General features: G+C 39.6%; 1 protein-coding gene across 1 annotated transcript; it reads left to right on the top strand.

Annotated features, from left to right (window-relative positions):
- Window positions 1-1,246: 1,246 nt before the first annotated feature.
- On the top strand, window positions 1,247-13,649 carry LOC133457437 (uncharacterized). Its single transcript, XM_061736719.1, has 2 exons — window positions 1,247-1,893; window positions 7,628-13,649. Exons 1-2 carry the CDS (start codon window positions 1,275-1,277, stop codon window positions 7,915-7,917), a joined length of 909 nt encoding a protein of 302 aa, XP_061592703.1. The 5' UTR covers window positions 1,247-1,274; the 3' UTR covers window positions 7,918-13,649.
- Window positions 13,650-19,645: the final 5,996 nt, after the last annotated feature.

The following is a 19,645-nucleotide window of genomic DNA, read 5'->3' as shown; positions in this document are numbered from 1 at the left end:
TTTTGTAACGAGGTAGAACCTGTTTACATTTTCATAAAACACTAGTGATTTTATGGATGTATCCATAAATAAGGAGGGAAAACGGCATTTCCTTGTTTTCAACTGTCGTTTGGACAGAGATATTTGAAAGTGTCAGATAAGATCACCTGGAGATCAAATGTTTTGGTATGTTTTATAACTAGATAGATAGATTTTGTATTTTATTTTATTGAACTTTACAAATAAAACCAGGCACATTTTACATTCCATAAAAAAGAACACTGAGCGACCAAAACAAATGAGTTACACGATAAGAAAATCAAGCAGAAAGATTGACAGAGAAACTTTTGAAAAAGCTACATTTATGGATGCAAAATTTAGCCATTATAATTAAATGATTGTGTAAGCACATATTTAAAAGCATAGTTAAGCTACCAGAAAGAGGAGAAAATATGGTTTTATAACATGATAATTGGATATAAATAGATTTTTTTAAATCTAACTTTACAAATAAAACAAGGCAGATTTTACATGATTACATTATTTTTGTTTTTGTAATTGCATTACAGAAAATCACAATATTCTAATTTTCTGAGACAGTCCTGTATAGTTTAACATGTGGACTCAAAGGCAAAATAAAAAATGGCTGTTGCTTTTAGTCTAAGTTGGGGGGAGGGGTTCCACACAACTTTATTAAATATAAAGAACAAAAAAAGTAGATATGCTCAGCTATTGATATATGTATATATAAAACATATACAGTAAACATTATAACAATAGAAAGAGTAAAAAACATACAATACAGAAAATTTGAATATTGTGATAAAGTCCTTTATTTTCTGTAATGCAAAAATGTCGTACATTCTGGATTCATTACAAATCAACTTAAATATTGCAAGCCTTTTATTATTTTAACATTGCTGATCATGGCTTACAGTTTAAGAAAATTCAAATATCCTATCTCAAAAAATTAGAATATTCTGGGAATCTTAATCTTAAACTGTAAGCCATAATTAGCAATATTAAAATAATAAAAGGCTTGCAATATTTCAGTTGATTTGTAATGAATCCAGAATGTATGACATTTTTGCATTACAGAAAATAACGGACTTTATCACAATATTCTTATTTTCTGAGACAGTCCTGTATGTTCTAAAGTTTCATTAAAAAAAAATATGGTTTAATAATATATATAATATATAAACACTGGAGGAAGGGAAAGGCTTCACTTCCGTCGAGGCAGTGTGACGCACGAAGCCGCGCAGATGTCTCGGGGACGCGCCATTAATACATCCATGGGACGCGCTGGGAACCAGCTGAAGCTGAGACGCGTCAGCGGCGCAGTTTCCAACCTCAAAGGCAAGATGCACAACTGGCAGGAGAACGAGATCAAGGAGCTACTGAGCATCCGCGGCTCCGAGGCGATCCGCTCCCAGATCACCGGCACCGTGAAGGACTCGGTGGTGTACAGCCGCGTCACGGCGCTGCTGGCGGAGCGCGGCGTGTTCAGGTCGCACATGCAGGTGATCAGCAAGCTGAAGGCGCTGCGGAAACAGTACACCAAGTTCCAGCAGCAGAGCCTGCACAGCCGCGGCGGCGGCCGCGTGCACTGGCTCTTCTTCGAGCTCTGCCACCGGGCGTTCTCCCCCGGGGGGGCGCAGGGGGGCCGGCGGAGGAGCCCCGCTCCAACCGCCGCCACGCCGGAGCTCACGGCGGAGCTCACGCCGCCCCCGGCCCCGGTGGCAGACTCCCCCGCCGGGGGACAGGAGATGGAGGTCCGGGAGGTGGAGGTCCGACTCTGGGAGGATGAGGAGGAGGAGGAGATCAGCAAACACATCAGCACACATCTGGGACCCGTGGAGGATGAGGAGGAGGAGCAGGACAGAGGGGAGAGGATGCCCTCCATCAATGCCAGTGAGTCAAAGCATCAATCTACTATTCATTAATATCATTATCAGAGGTGTCAAAAGTATTCACATTCATTACTCAGGTAGAAGTATAGATACTAGAGTTTAAAAATACTCCTGTAGAAGTTGAAGTATCATCTCAAGTTTTTTACTCAAGTAAAAGTATAAAAGTACTGGTTTCAAAACTACTTAAAGTATAAAAGTAAAAGTAATGTAAGGGGGGAAAAGCTATTAAGGACAAAAGCCATTGAAAATGAATGCATCTTAGTATAATGCAAATATATTAAAGACATATATGTGTACTATTGAGCATTAACATGTTTTTAAAATGTAAGGAGTAAAAAGTACAGATAATTTTGTGAAAATGTAAGGAGTAAAAGTAAAAAGTCGTTTGAAAAATATTTACTCCAGTGAAGTATAGATAACCCAAATTTCTACTTAAGTAAGGTAACAAAGTATTTGTACTTCGTTACTTGACACCTCTGGTTAGTTACAATAATACACTCGAATTAAGTGGGTAGAGTGAATGGGTCCCCCAAGGAAGATAGGAAAGCTTATAGGTGCGGGCCCATAGTTCATATAAGGGTAGTGGTACAGTCAATGGAATAAGCAGTTACCATCTGTAGAGAGATGGTGATGGATAAATACATACAAAGTACACCAAAACACTTAACATACATACTTTACATTACATACACATACAATCACACACATACATCCCAGCAGTCCATGAAGAAGCATTTTTATATTGTGTATATATATATAGGTTAGTAAAAGATAATTTTTTAGTTGTCTTTTAAACTTGGAGATAGAAGGCAACACCTTGATCATCATCAATCCTATTCCAAATCTGCGGCCCCCTGCAAACAACACTCATACTGGCGCGCACATGTCTGCGACATTTCCCTAATATGAGTGGTTGGATTCTTGTTTGGTATGTGTGCTGAGGACTGGAGATTGGCACAAGACTACTAAGTCTAGGGTTGAGCCTGTTGACAATTTGAAACATAAGACAAGCATTATGATAATCGTTAATATAATTATCATCTATAAGCTGTGAAATGGTTAAACCAGAAACTGTTGCTGCCACCAGCAACCTGGACACAGAAGTCTCTTTCTGCAGCACCTTTATTCTGAAACTCACTAAGGTGCAACATTTCCCTCCACTGTGAAATAATAATAATAATAATAATAATTAAAGCAATAACCACCAATAAAGGTCTCAAAATTAAGTCCGATGACACCACCCATGACTCTTTATGTCAAACCATTCAAAAGTTATAGCAGAAAGTAGGAACTATCAAATATGGACCAATCAGATGAAGGGGGGGCGCGCTTTTTGGCGTCTAGCGTCGCCACGGTAACGCTTTTGACTGAGAAAAGTCATGCCCATCGTTGCCAAAATTACACAATTCAAAATGGCCGACTTCCTGTTCGGTTTCGGCATGGCGCCAAGAGACTTTTCTTTAAGTTGCGACATGATACAGGTGTGTAACGACTTTCGTGCATGTACGTCAAACGGTATTGTGGGGCTTGAGGCACAAAGTTTTCTAGGGGGCGCTGTTGAGCCATTTTGCCGTGCACATTAATGCAAACCATTAAATATCAAATTGTTCGCCAGGCCTGGCTTGCGTGCAAAATTTTGTGACTTTTGGGGCACGTTTAGGGGGGGAAAAGGCCCTCAATTCGTCGGAAGAAAAATTAGAAAAAAAAAATTAAAAACGAGAATTCCTACAGATACAATAGGGCCTTCGCACTGTCAGTGCTCGGGCCCTAATAATAATAATAACACAATCATATGCTATAACAATGCACCTTTCAATAACCATGTCTACCTCATACTGCTGCACCTTTCACTTTTTTTTAAATTGCATATGTTTATAAGAGTCAGCTGAACTTTAGAGCAGAAATAAACATATTTATAGCCTGGTTCAAAAAACTATTTTGCTCTCAATCGTTTGATTTCAGACCAATGACAACAAAGAGGGTGTAGTATTATTATTATTAATATTATTATTGTTATTATTTTGTCCCACACCAAGAGTTTATATCAAGTCATACATTTATTTCTCATATACAGTAATTGATAAGCTCAGCCAATGCCTTGCTCATCCGTAATTGTCATGCTACCGCGCTTTGCAATGCCACCACCCATTTGTATTGTATGTTTTTTACTCTTTCTATTGTTATAATGTTTACTGTATATATGCATATATCAATAGCTGAGCATATCTACTTTTTTTGTTCTTTATATTTAATAAAGTTGTGTGGAACCCCTCCCCCCAACTTAGACTAAAAGCAACAGCCATTTTTTTATTTTGCCTTTTGAGTCCACATGTTAAACTATATATCCCACTGTAGATGTGTGACGGCACTTCTGCAGACATTTCTGCAAGTTTCAGCCAAAGGAGCTGCGAGCAAAGCTAACTTTGCATACTGCCTATTTGTAACTTATGTAAAAACCGGCCACTAATTTTACTCCATTGGTCTTTACATACATACTAGCCCGATCAAGAGAGGAAAGGACCCAAAAGAGTATGTCCTTACTTACACGCAACCGGCATTCTGGAGACAAGTGTGACTCACCGTCGTGTGTGTCTTGTTCATTGCATTCATGTTAAATAAATACATTTTAACATATCATAGTGGAAGAGATGACACTGTCAGCTTTCTTCATACTATGAGTGCCATGTCCCTTTTTAATGGGTTGAGCGTGCGCTAACTAAACACATTCAGCTGCATTTACAAAATCAGTAAATGAAAGCATTGATGAAATGTTTTCCTCCAGCTGGAAGGGTCCAGGCCTTTGTCACCTGAGGGGTATTCCAGGAAGTGGGTTTTGCGAAAACTCTGAGTTTGTTAACCCTGAGATCAGGGAAACCCGGAGTTTTCAGTTCCAGAAAGCGACGTAACTCAAACTCTGAGTCGGTTACTACGGCAACTGACCCTGTGAACCTAACCTGCTCGCTAGCAGGTTTACTTCAATAAACCCTGAGTTTCTCTCCGTCTCCTCCCTCAGTGGCGTCAATTCAGCCAATGGGCCTTTACGCAATACGCATCCGTTTTCTGCACCACGGACAGCAAGCGGCAGAGAGAGAGCAGAAAAAGCGTATCTGACACACGCAATTTAACTTACAGGGACATCCGAGTTTAACTTCAAACAGTTAAAGTCCAAATGCAAAAAGGAGAGGGAGGGAGCAGAAGAGAGAGAGAGTAAAAAAAAAGTCAAATATTTCCCTTAAACAGATTTATAAGAGGGTAGGGTGATTTGATATCTTACCTTAAAATGAACTTGCATAAATCCATCAGTGGCTACAGCCTCGTTAATATCTTCTGCTGCTGGGGCAACATTGGACCCATCACTTGCCTTTCTTTTTTTTTCAAATTGCGTGGTTGTCTGCTTCCTTTTCATTTTTGTAAGTTAGTAACACTGCAGAGCGCGCTAAAAACCAGATTGATAGCGACCACTGTCTTCAGGGACGCTGGGACATCACATTTCAAGATATGAGGGGGGGGGGTACAAGTGCTGGGAAAGATGATACCTAATGAAATCAATCATGTTGTTCTGATATGCATTCGTAGTTATTTTATTTGTTTTATGTAATAGAATAAATCAATACAAGTAGACACAGAGTAATTCCATAAATGTATAAAAAAATTAAAATTAAAAAAAAAAATTTTTTGTTGTCGCCGGTTGCCATGGCGAATCGTTGTATCGGGGCTCCATTGGTGACGGCTTTTTATTTTCTTCCCGCACGCGCTTAACTCAAGGTTAACAAACTCAGAGTTGATTGAACTAACTCATATCCGCTGTTCTGGAACCGAAAATTCTGAGTTTCCTATCTCAGGGTAAGTCAACTCAGAGTTCAGGTTTAGACTCAGAGTTTGTTGAACCTGCTTTCTGGAATACCCCTCTGCTCACTTCCGTGTGTGCAGGTTTTATCTCCTGCAGCTGCCCATCCCTGGAGCGAAGTGCGGCTCCACTGTGCTTACGAGCAGACTGTGGTCGGCACACGCAAGATCAGAAACAAAGGTGTTAAATCCTCACACCTCACTTGGTTATGAGATGAGTGGGGAGGCGGAAGAAAGAGGTGATCATGATGATTGTAGGAGCCACATTCAGGTTCAACACTGTTGCAGCCCACGGGTTTACCTAACTTTCTCCAACCTCAGTGGCAAAACGTGTGTGTGTGTGTGTGTGTGTGTGTGTGTGTGTGTGTGTGTGTGTGTGTGTGTGTGTGTGTGTGTGTGTGTGTGTGTGTGTGTGTGTGTGTGTGTGTGTGTGTGTGTGTGTGTGTGTGTGTGTGTGTGTGTGTGTGTGTGTGTGTGTGTGTGTGTGTGTGTGTGTGTGTGTGTTGTTTTTTATTTAAGATGTGTTCCAGAGCAATGGCTCATGAGCATGAAAACTTAGCTTTTTGTTGGCATACTTGTCTCTAAGAAGGCACATTTCTTCTCAGATAAACATACACATTAAAGCACAGATAATGTTTTTGTTGTAATTCAGTTATTTTATAATTTTATTATAAATAAAATGTATTATTATTATTATTATTATAAGAGGGTACTTTATCACAATAACTTTTACAAGCAAAAAAAACCCACAAACTATCAGGCCTTTTCACACACCGTTCGCGTCAAATAGACTAGGAGGGCAACGATTAAACAATGCTGTAGACAAAGATCAATAATAAAAATAGTCGCCAATGAATTTAATTGTCGGCTGTTGTCGGCATAAAGAAAAAAGGTTTCATCATGTGCTACATCTGCTGAGAACTGTATATGTGCAGTGGCGTGAAGTCGTTATTGTCATCGTGCATGTTCAGCAGAGTGAGGCTCTTTTTTTTTTTATTGGATCTGTTTTTTATCTTTGTGTTGAATGCATGCATGAAAAATGCACTGATGCTGCTGCTGCTGATGTAACACCTTAATTTCCTGCAAAGGATTAATAAAGTATCTTTATCTTATCTGCTTAACAAGATGACGTTAGTTGCAGTGCTCCTATAGATACAACTACTGATGCTATTCTGCCTCAGAGAGTTGAAATAAACACGCTACAGAGGTGGAACAAACTGTATGAGTAGGGCTGATGTTTAATGGTCGTGAAATAGGGCTGGGCGATATGGACCAAAAGTCATATCTCGATATTTTCTAGCTGAATGGCGATACTTGATATATATCGATATTTTTTTCTGTGACATAATTGGGGTTTCCCCCAAAGCATTATAGCATAGCATCTCTGTTAGCTTCATTTTTTTCTGAGGCAAACCCTTAAAGGTTCCTTTATTAACAGAGGTCTGCACAATATCAAAATGTATAAAACAAATAAAATTAAAATAAACTGCCTGCATATATAGAATAAAAATGCTTCTTGAATAAAATAAAACAAATATCCCTTTCCTGCATAACAATTAAATTAAAATACACTGTGCAATTAATACAATGTAGACAGTAACAGGCAGACTTTTCCACTGAGGTTGACAGTTGTGCAAATAACAAAACATTTGTGCAAATCTCAAATAAAACATTCAAGTCAATTTTTCACAAAATAAGTTATATCAAAATCATAAAAAAAAAAATATATATATATATATATTTTTTTTTCAATATAAACAACATTGTCTCGTACCATATCGCGTTTGAAAATATATCGATATATATTAAAATCTCGATATATCGCCCAGCCCTGCCATGAAAGCACTTTGCAGTCGCTAACTGCCGCTCTGGCCCCCTTTTCATTGCAGCATACAGCGTCCCAACGAAGAAGCGGAAAACGACAGTGATGGAGCAAGTCTCGACTCTGGTGTCGGCGACGGTGGCCCAGCTCCGAGAGATGGACGCGGCCATGCAGGCGCAGGAGGACGCGCGTCTGCAGAGGCTCATGAAGCACGAGAGGGAAATGCAGAACAATCTGATCAGCGAGCTCATGGTCATGAACGAAAGGATCAGTCGAGAAAACCACGAGAGGAACCTTGAACTCGTGGACAGAATACTGTCCAGGTTTCCTTCGCCGTCGGCCTCCTTGGACCACTGACTGACTGGATTATTCATTTGTGGAACACTTTTGACTTTGTCCCCTTCCAGCTGACTAGTGCCTCAGCCCACGTCTGGTTTTATTTCCACTGTATATATCAGTGTGGGGAGGATATTTCACTGATACTTGCCTTTGAACCTCAATTCTGCTCACTTGTAGCTAGTACTGATCCAGGTTGAAACCCAGGTCATCGTCAAACCACTCCTGCTCTGATTTTTTTCTGTCCACGCTGTAGTTAATCATGCAACGGCTGTAAACTGGTAGCGGTGCTAAAACAGAGGAACACTAGCAGTCAGCAGAAAGTAACTGCAGCACTAAATGTCTCACCTGCCACTCTACTTCTGACAAGAAGTTGTTTTTGTAATACAGTTTAGGCGTCTGTTACACTAGAGCTGTTAGAAAACAATCCCCTCTGACTAGGGATGGGCGGTATGGACTAAAAAATGTATCACGATCATTTCTAGCATTTATCCCGATAAAGATAAAAATGACGATTAAAAAAAAAAAAAAAAAACCAATTCAACTCCACCTTTTTAACTATAAATCTATCACCACATTCAGTCTTTGGAGCCCCCAAAACAAGTTTTCTTAGCTTATAAAATCACAAAGTAGAAAAAATACAACTTGATCAATAAAGAAACAGGAAAAATAAATAAAAGTTCACTGAAAATAAAATCCAATCAGTGATGACCTCTTCTAATATAAATAAAATGTGCAAATTAACCTGTGGTTGGAACATGCCACAAATTAGATACTATTGCAATTTTTTTTCCTAATAGTCAAACGTTATATCAAAATGTAACAACCATTTCCTTCTGTTTCTGCAAACTCTGCATAAAATAGATGTTGTTTGCTCCTCGTCACTCTTTTTTAATCCAAACCAGTTCCAGATAACGGAGCTGGAGTCTCGTTTAACAATGAGCTCCTCGCTCTCAGATCCGCTTTCCGCCATGTTTGTTACACAAAAACATCATCAATGGGAATTTATCGTTTTTACCGCGAGATGACAAATTCTTACCGTGGGGAATTTTTTTGACGGTATATCGTGAACGGTAAAATATCGCCCATTCCTAGCTCTGAGTATAATTCATATTTAACCTGAAATAACTTAATTTCTGATTATATCTCCTGAGGTCTTCATTTACCTCCTAACAGCAGCCCACCAATACAACCACATTTCTCCCACAACCCACCTCGCTCCTCTGTGCGAGGCGTGCTAGATGTGCAGATGTTACAACTTCTTACAAACACCGTTTACATTTGTTTCCCATAAAAAAAACATTCAAAAAATGAGAGATGTTACTGTTCTGATGCCTGAACTGTCATTATCGGCCGACGGTATGTACAGTTCTGATACCAGCGTTCAGTATGGTGGGGTTTTTTTTACCACTGCTCCAGTTGTTCTATTACGCCAGGGGTTGTCTCGTTCCAGTCCTCGAGCACCACCGTCCTGGATGTCTTAGGCCGCGTTCAGACTGCAGGCAAATCTGATTCATATCTGATTCCTTCTCATATCCGATTTTCAGGGCTGACTGTCCACACTGTTTTTAGCAAGTGTCCAAATTGCATCTGGCTCTGTTCAGACTGGGCCACATCATTGACTGATCTGTTGGGTTGCCGTAGCAACGACGTCGGAGCGGAGGCGTCACCCAGCGCGTGTATTGTGTGAAGTCATGTAATTGCGACAACAATAACAAGATGGAGCCAGCTCCCGACAGATTAATGAGGCATTTCGTTTCTTCCTCTGTCCAAGGACTGCTGTTTTCGGCATCTTCCGACTGCTCCATACCTGTAATGTAGCTTCACAACTGGAAATGGGCGGGTGGTTTGGCGCACGGGTCTGGTCTGGCGTCGCGTAGAGTGACGTCACGGACAGTCAAAACCGATCTGAGTGTTTGGAGCTGTTCAGACTGAGACGCATCTGCCCAAATGCGATATGAAACTACCTCCCGGAGGTGGTTTCGATCTGGTTTGCAAAAATCGGATCTCATGCGGTTTGGGAGTGGTCAGACTTCAAAAGAGTCATCCAGTTTCAATCTGGATGGGCTTAGAATCGGATATTGGCTGGCAGTCTGAACGCGGCCTTACATGTTTCCCTGGACTCTGTTGGGTCACCATCCGCTCGTGATCGAGTTCTGCACAAGTGTGTCGACGGTACATCAGTCTCAGTCAGGTGTGATGAAGCAGAGAAACGACTGAAGGCCGGGACACACCAACCTGATAATCAGCCGTCACTGACTCGAGTCGGGTTGGTGTGTCCCATGCAGTCGTCCCTCGGCATCTGCGATTCGAAGAATCAGCCATGAGCCGTCGGCCTCTATGACCAATCTGGTTGGTGGAGTGGTAGACCTTGACTAGCGAATCAGAGTTAAGCGGGAATTATGATGTTAAACATACTAGCTAAACGGCAATGGGACAGACGCTACACTACAGTCCATCAGGGCATCGGTTTGGATTTGGATTGTGTTTGATTGTATTATATTTTCATTATTAGGCATCGTATTTACGATCCTTCTTCTATCAGAAGTGAAAACACTGACTGACAGCAGACTCAGTTCAGAACTCTAGAGTAGAGCAATCTGTCATTTCTAGTGGTTCTTTTCTTTCTGGATGACATCACAAATTAGTGCCGCCTGCAGTTATGGGGGCGCATTACGCCTCACGCAGAACGTACGCTCCAGTCGGCGTCAGGTTGGTGTGTCCCGGCCCTAAAGCGTGCACGGACAGCGGCTCTCGAGGGCCACAAATGGACACCCCTGTTAGAATAGAATACTTTTATTGTCATTATACACGGGTACAGTGAGATTAAAGCCATGTTTACACATAGCCGGGTATTTACAAAAACGGATATTTCCCCCTCTACGTTTTGAAAAATTCCATCGTTTACACCAGATTGTTTTCAAAATCTCTTCATTTACACGAACCCGCATAAATAGCTGTTAAGGGTACTATGAGCAGCCAAACCTACAGGGGGCAGTGTAACGAGAAGCATAAAGTCATGCTAGCCAATCAGAATCCTGGAAAAAAACGTCAACAAATGACACGTGTGAAGTCTAATTTATGGTTCGGCGTTAAATCGACGGCGTAGCCTACGTACGGTGCGCGTCGCCGCGTACCCTACGCCGTAGGCTCTGCGTTGGTGTAACGCGGAACCATGAATCAGCTTTGACTGCCAGTTAGTTCCAAGATGGAACGAGAGTCTTTCGTTTGGAGTGACAGAGAAGTGGAGTTACTTTTAAGTGGTACTTTAGAATATAAAACAGGTAAAATACAAGAAAATATTGAAAATATTGGCCAAACAAATTGTAAACACAGGTGGCACTCATGACGCTGGTGACGTTTCTGTTGCATAATGTGACGTTCTGAAGCCTAAATCTCCGTTTCCCTCCGTTTACAAGCAAACGTGAAAACAGAGTTTTTGAAAATCTCCACTTTGGCCGGAGTTTTCAGAAATCGTTTTTGGTGACTTTGAGCTTTGTTTTCGTGTAAACGAACGGCCAAAACGCATGAAAACGCCACAGTTTTTGCTCCGTGTAAACGGGGCCTAAGAGGCAGTGGAATGCAGCGTTTTCATCGCCCGACAGCAGCTGGTCATCCAGGACGATGAATTCTACAGTTCAGTTCGTCATTGTTGTGGCTTCAGTCTGGAAACATGCATGATGCCGCTTTCCTGGTCTGAACTTCTAGTTTCAGAAACACGATGTTGTGACTTGATTTGATTTGACCCAAACAAAGAAAAAACCTACAAGTCAATGAGGCGCTGATTTACCAGTAACATTTGACGCGTCTCCTTGGGCAGCATGTCAGCTGAATGAATGATTGTCCATAAACATCCTCTGTGATGCTCAAAAAGGGTATTTATTTCTACACAAGCTCCTTTCTATACAGCGAAGCGAACTGCATGCACTTATGAAGCTTTACCAGATGGTTTAGTTCAGTCCAGCAGCTTCTCGGTGCTGCTTCACTACCTGGGAATGTCCATGACACGAATCGGTGCCTCGATGTTCAGAGCAACCAAGAAGAGTCTGCTTTCTGTTGATTTGATTACATAATATTGGACGGCATGTGCACGTAAATGCTCGCTCATACCCTTATTTTTGCCAATACTTCTCTGCTGGTATTGGTATCAAAACGACTCAACACAAAATCAGGGCCAAATGTCTCTCAACTGAAATCATTTCAAGAGTGAACTTTACCACCAGACGTGACTCTGAACTCCAGCTGTTTTAGGGCCGATGTTAAATGTTACTCGGCTGTTTTTTAATTTCTAACTAAAAATGGTATGAAAAGAACATTTTACTTTTTAAAACCTGAAGGTTTTTTCTGGAAACATGGACTGCCTCTGCAAACAGAAGCTGCAAACTTTCCAGACATTATTAAAATTATTCATCTCATCTCAGGCCTGAAAAGTTCACACACGTTACATCTGAGCTGAATGAGTGAAAACAGAAATTTCCCAACAGCCTTTGACTTTACTCAGTTACAATATTTGATGATTAGTTGGGTGGGATCTGTGTCATCTCAGGAGTGTAAACAGTACAAGGATGCCCAGATGTTTTAAGAGCTGAAAGATCTTCTAAATGAGCAAAGGTGCACCCTTATGCACAAAAGTATTACACTCTGCCGATTCCACACACAAACGGCTCAGTGGCGAGAGTTTGATGGGCACTTAGTCTGACGTCTTCTTTTCTTTTGAGGCTTTTATCAAACAATGGAAAATCATCTTAAGTCTTACGGTGCTTCTGGGAAAGAGAGCGGATCTGTATGAGATGAAGCTGAAACTCTAACATGCTGTTTTATAGAAAAAAGAGAGGTGTGTTTGAGACATGGACTCGTACCCGTTCAGTCGAGCATGTCGATGCAAATGAATCTTCTCAGAAACGAGTGGCTGGTACAATATCGGGTGTTACATTTCGTTGAAGGGCCTTGCTCATAAGCTTTTGTTCTTTCAAGCCAAGATTGCTAATGTGTGACGTTAACACTGACTGACGGTTGTAGGTGGTTGTGCTTTTTACTTTTTCTTTCTCTTTTTAATGTCAAACACTAGTGCCACATGTTAAGCAGCAGGACTGCAGAGCGACAGAGGAAACTCCACTGGGACACACAGATGTAACCCCGTAGTCTGTAGTGTAGTCCACCTCATCGGGAAGAAAATAAAATAAACACACCGTGATATCATTTTAAAACTTTTATTAGAGATGCAAAATGTTTCAACCAAAAAACCTGCAGCAGAAGAATCCACATCTGCCTCTTGGTGTGTTGCTTGGTGTCATTCTTGGCTGACACGAAATTCCCGGTTGCGTTTCCCATTGCCAGCAATCCGGGAGAAAACGTGTCATTGAGGAAAAACACCTTTTTAATCAGACAGAAAAAGCCCAATACATCCTTTTAAGGAAGCTGTTACAACACTGAATTGCCTCACTGGTGTTTTTTTTGTTTTTTTTTCCACTTCTAACATTGATTTTAATAGAAACGTGAGTGCAGGTGTATCAGGACGGCCGTGTAGCTCTTATCAATCCTGGTGTGGTACGTTGGAAAAGCTGGACAGGTTTTTGTTCGACTGAGTGGCTTGGTCAGCTTTTTCGTTTATATCATTTTATTTAATTCTTTTTATTGTAATCAACTTTTTTTGTTTTGTTTTTTTGTATACTACTACTACAAGTGTTTTACTGTTTTAGGTCTGAGTTTTTCTGTTTTTCTTTACGGAATAAAAACCTTTTAAACCGAAACAATGACTCATTCTCAAACCAGTGCTGCTTCATGAATGTGATAACCGACAGAACGAGATTCTGCGCCGATCACACTTTTTTTTTTTTTATTTCCCTCACCACAATGACGCTCAGAGCCGCCGACGTGTTCTCGCAGGATGTGTTGTGCATTATGGGATGGAAACGGACCCCATAACCAGCTGGCTCTCAGAATCACAGCTGCATTATGGGTTCCGTTACAATCCCACACCCAAGAATAAAGAAGCGCGGGTCCCGGGTGGACCTGGATCTGAAAAGACAAACAAAAGGAGTTTGGCATCACCTTAGCAAAATCTTAATTTCAATCAAACACTTTGATCAGCGGCAGCTTTTTTTTTTTTTTAAGGTAGGAAATAAAAAGTTGAGATGGTTTTCACACAATAGACATGTATCCAGGGTTTGATTTGATTTGGCATCATAGTTTGAATTCTAACCCTTTTTGAGGAGGGGGAGGGAAAAGAGAAAAACAAAAGGATGTGGAAAGGGATTTGAAAATGAGAAGTGATCTTCGTTTCCACCGAGAGGCCGTGTGATTTTAAGTTATACTGTTAAATAATGGTCCAGTAACTTCCTCTTTATTTTTATTTTATCCGTTTTCACTTCAGATGGACTGTCATGTCACGTAGCGAGTTGGTTTATTCAAGTATACTTGAGTGGAAATAGTTTTACATGAGTTGGAGCTGATTTAGTTGAAGTGCAAACTTGAGATGTGCAGGTACCAGCTCGTTTTACTGTCTGCAGATGTACAACTTTTTTATATAGTCTTGAAATAAAATGAGAAGCTGTAAAACACCATCTCATTCTGTTGTAACTCAGTGAAGTACAAACAAAAAAAAAAGTTTTTTTTTTAAATTAAACTAAAAAGAAGCAGTGTTTGAGTTTAATTTGGTCAGGGAAATAAAACCAGTCTGATCCCAGAAAGGAGCAATGTACTAAAAGTTTATCAACTGGCACTATCACGGTCATAAAAACATACCGCAGTGTAGATCAGAGCTTTTTCTTGAAAAACCTGTTGCGTTTATCTCCCGGGAGACAGGAAAAGAAAAGCAAAGTAAGAGCCAGACGAGGTCAGACGGCTGACGAGGAAGAGCTGATAAAAGGAAGGAGGCGGCTGAAGGGTGATTTTTGGTTCTGCGTTAAATCGACGCAGAACCAAAACCGTACGGCGCGCGTCGCCGCGTACCCTACGCCGTAGGACGCAGAAGCATAATTCAGGCTTGAGAGACGTGACAGATACACATCTGGGATTCTTTCAGCGGATTCTTTCAGCGGAGCGAGAAGTGCGTCTCTCTCTACCCGGAAATAGTAAAATTACACAAAACATAACTTAAAACACAATAAAAACTTCACCAGGACTTTAAGTGACGGCAGCAGCACCGGCGGACTTTCAGTTTGTCATGTGCGCCTAAAACACAAACCTGAAACCTGGCCGGGTGTTTCTTTTAGTTTCTTTTAGCAGGGTAACTAAATAGCCTAACTAAAAACAGTTTGAGTTAAAGGAAGTAAAATGGTCTTAATGTGAAAAAAAAAATGATACTAGGAAATAAACTTTAAACTGGAAGGTAAAATAAGAGCAATAAAGACCTGAGTTGATCAAACAGAAGCAAAACCAAGGGGAGGAAAGTTAAAGTAAAACAGTGAAGCAGCGTACAGGTGTTTAAATGAAAGGTTAAGTTTGAGAAGGAACAGAGTCTCTCACCAGCGTCTCTGAGCGCCTCTCCGGTCCCGACTGGCAAACCCTCCACACTTCCTCTTTAAATACTCACAATCCTTTCACTTTCACTTCTCCTGCGGAGACACAACTCCTCCTCTTCTCTGTGTCCTCTGGTTCTGCCTCCTCGTCTTTTTGAGTGTATTTACTCTGACTGACACGATTTGATTGGAAAATGAGGTTATTTTCATATATTGTTTAATAGTTAAGGCCAGTACTCGAGTTGTAAAAAAAAAAATCAGGGGGGATGGTGGATTTTATCATATGGGGACAGATAATTTGTGCTGATTACAAATAATATATTACAAATAATAGCACTGACCAAAACACCTGCAGAAATACTGCAGGAATGACATAGCAGCAGTTAAATGCAGCCTTCTGTAAGCTTTAAATATCCACTGGGCTTACATCAAATACATCAAAACACAACAATAAAAAACAGTTTTCTGAATTTATCAATATGATTCTGTCCTTCACAGGATAAGTAAAATGGATCACTGCAAAAACTCAAAATCTTAACAAGAATATTTGTCTTATTTCTAGTTAAAATGTCTCGTTTTAGTAAAAAAAAATCTCATTATACTTAAAACAAGACTCATCACTGGAAAAAACAACAATTTTCACCTGTTTCAAGTAGATTTTCACTTGAAATAAGTAGAAAAATCTGCCAGTGGAACAAGATTTTTTTGCTTGTAATAAGAAGATAAATCTTGACCCACTGGCAGATTTTTCTACTTATTTCAAGTGAAAATTTACTTGAAACAGGTGAAAATTGTCAAATAAGTTATTTTTCTGGTGATGACTCTACATGTTGAAAAAGCAGTAAAACCACATTCATTGATGAAATGACATAAGGGAAGGAAATGGGGGATGGCAGTTTTACAGGGGGGATGATTTTGACCGTTTTTTATTTCAGGGGGGGATGCCATCCCCCCTCATCCCTCATTTTCATTTCATCTCATGCATGTGTACATTCTTCTTTGTTTGCTTATTGTGCTTCTATAAATGTGTCCATTACTTTTGCTTTGAATAATATCTTGTATGCTTTTATTGAGTTTGCTAGTTTAAGGTCATTTTCTAATGAGTTCCACAGTTTTACTCCTAAAACCGATACATCTGCCCTTTGTATTTGTTCTTACTGCTGTTGTCTCAAACATTGAGACACCTGTCATTTTGAATTTGTGTTAATTGTATGTTCAAAGTTTCCTTTTCTGCTGAAGTGGTCTAAATAAGGCAAGTTTATTTGTATAGCACAATTCAACACAAGGTAATTCAAAGTGCTTTACATCAACATTAAAAGCAGCAAGACACAATTAAACAATAAATAGCAAATAAAATTATAATAAAAGAGGTAAAATAATACAAAGCACAAGTTGTTAAAAAATAAGGGCAGTAGAATACAGCAGGTAAGTATTTAATTTAGGAGTCCGCTTCAGTAAACAGTAATGTTTTTATCATGATTTAAAGGAGCTGACAGTTGGAGCAGACCTCAGGTCTACAGGAAGTTTGTTCCACCGGTGAGGAGCAGAATAACTGAACGCTGCCTCACCTTGCTTGGTTCTGGTTCTGGAACCACAACCAGTACTGGAGTTGAGGGGGGATGAGGGGGATGCCATCCCCCCTGAAATAAAAACGGTCCAAATCATCCCCCCTGTAAAACTGCCACCCCCCCTTTCCATCCCTTATGTCATTTCATCAATGAATGTGGTTTTACTGCTATTTCAACATTTAGAGTCATCACCAGAAAAATAACACCAGAAAAATAACTTATTTGACCATTTTTACCTGTTTCAAGTAAATTGTCACTTGAAATAAGTAGGAAAATCTGCCAATGGGACAAGATTTATCTTCTCATTACAAGCAAAAAAACCTTGTTCCACTGGCAGATTTTTCTACTTATTTCAAGTGAAAATCTGCTTGAAACAGGTGAAAATTGTTGTTTTTTTCCAGTGATGAGTCTTGTTTTAAGTGTAATGAGATTTCTTTTTTACTTAAATGAGACATTTTAACTAGAAATAAGACAAATATTCTTGTTTAGATTTTGAGTTTTTGCAGTGATCCATGTTACTTATCCTGTGAAGGACAGAGTCATATTGATAAGTTCAGAAAACTGTTTTTTATTGTTGTATTTTGATGTATTAGATGTAAGCCCAGTGGATATTTAAAGCTTACAGAAGGCTGCATTTAACTGCTGCTATGTCATTCCTGCAGTATTTCTGCAGGTGTTTTGGTCAGTGCTATTATTTGTAATATATTATATTATTTGTAATCAGCACAAATTATCTGTCCCCATATGATAAAATCCACCATCCCCCCTGATATTTTTTTTTTTTACAACTCGAGTATTGCACACGACAAACCAGATCCAGATGAACCTCAGGGGTCTGGGAGCTTCACAGATCCAGCATGTATTTTGGTCCAAGACCATTCAGGTCTTTGTAGACCAGCAGTAAGATTTTAAACTCTATCCTTTGACTCACTGGAAGCCAGTGTAGTGATTTCATGACTGGTGTAATGTGGTCCAGTTTCCTGGTGTTTGTAAGGACTCTGGGGCAGCGTTCTGGATCAGCTGCAGCTGCCTGATAGATTTCTTGTTAAGGCCTGTAAAGATACCATTGCAATAATCAAACCTACTGAAAATGAATGCATGAATAAGTTTTTCCATGTCTTCTTTAGACAGAATACCCTTAATTCTAGCAATGTTTTTCAGGTGGCTATAGGCCGATTCACAATATAACCTCAATGGCATCATTCCTCCAAACCAAACAAACAAAAAACAGGCCAGCTTTTATTTGAACATTTTTAAGCATTTTGTATGTTTGTCTCTATAAAGAAGCGACTCTGCTTGAATTTAATTATTTTTGTTTTGCTCTCTGTTCTGAAGAGTGATGACAGATTTAATTCTTCTGCACAGACCCTAAAGGTTTAACTTTTACAGACTGTCTGTTGTGTGCTTTATGGATGTTGTATATATGTTGACTATTAGAGAAAACAATAATAATGATTCCTAATACCAAATGTAACATAGTCCCCCAATATTCTTTCAGAGGAGAATAACACTTACTTTTTCAAATTTTAATAAAGTGACATGATGGTGACACTTGAAAGCAGTTTGCCTTGGTATTCAAATTAATAATTATTAAATTAATAATTAAGTAGCAGTATTGTTCAGTAATTGTGAATATTTGCATCTGAAAAATCACAATCATCACACAAGCTGTTTTGTGATTTATTCATTTATTTTGTAACTTGTTTGAAATAAATAAATCCAAGTCATACTTGTGGGAAAGGTGTTTTCACTGAATTAAAGGAAAATTCCAGGGTTAAAACAAAGCCAAGACTATTAATAGATGTCTAAACTTTCTTTAGGGACCAAGTTGTGTTTAATCAGACAATTGTGTTGTGTGTTTGCAGAAAAATGCAAAAACAAACTACTAATTGCCATTTTAACCCTGTGACAAGACTTAAAAATGTAAGTTTTAACCCTGAAATGTTTTTTTCTAAATAATTTTTACTTGGACAAACTCTAAAAGTTTCCAGAGTGGAGGCGACTGTAAAGACGGAGGTCATTGTAGCAGAACAAGCATGTAGGTGTAGTTAAACTGTGTTTCACATGTGGAAACCTCACCTTTCCGTTGAACTAATTGATTCCTGTAACTTGAGTCCTTCCTCGTGCTAATTAGAAGTGTCTGTGGGCCACATGATGGATGATGTGGCAGGTGGGACCAACGGAGCGTGACGGGACGAGTCCTGCAGTCCCACCGGGCCTCGGACTGGAAAGTCCGGAGGATTTGGAGCAGCAGCAGATCCTCCCAGGAGACCGACAGGGAGGTGGGTCCTTGTTCTCCAACGGAACAAACCTGGCCATCACACCTACGCTTTGACCCCTTTGGCCTCTAAAAGTTAGTTGGTTTTTTTTAAATGCACTTCACAAAAATAAATGCAACTTTAATTTAGAGTGAATATGATTTCAGTATATTACAGGACTGTCTCAGAAAAATTAGAATATTGTGATAAAGTTCTTTATTTTCTGTAATTCAATTAAAAAAACAAAAATGTCATACATTCTGGATTCATTACAAATCAACTGAAATATTGCAAGCCTTTTATTATTTTAATATTGCTGATTATGGCTTACAGTTTAAGTTTAAGATTCCCAGAATATTCAATTTTTTTTAGATAGGATGTTTGAGTTTTCTTAAGCTGTAAGCCATGATCAGCAATATTAAAATAAAAGGCTTGCAATATTTCAGTTGATTTGTAATGAATC

Source organism: Cololabis saira, chromosome 12 (genome assembly GCF_033807715.1).
Source record: "Cololabis saira isolate AMF1-May2022 chromosome 12, fColSai1.1, whole genome shotgun sequence".
Taxonomy (NCBI): Eukaryota; Metazoa; Chordata; class Actinopteri; order Beloniformes; family Belonidae; genus Cololabis; species Cololabis saira.
This window is presented reverse-complemented; position numbering and strand designations above follow the sequence as displayed.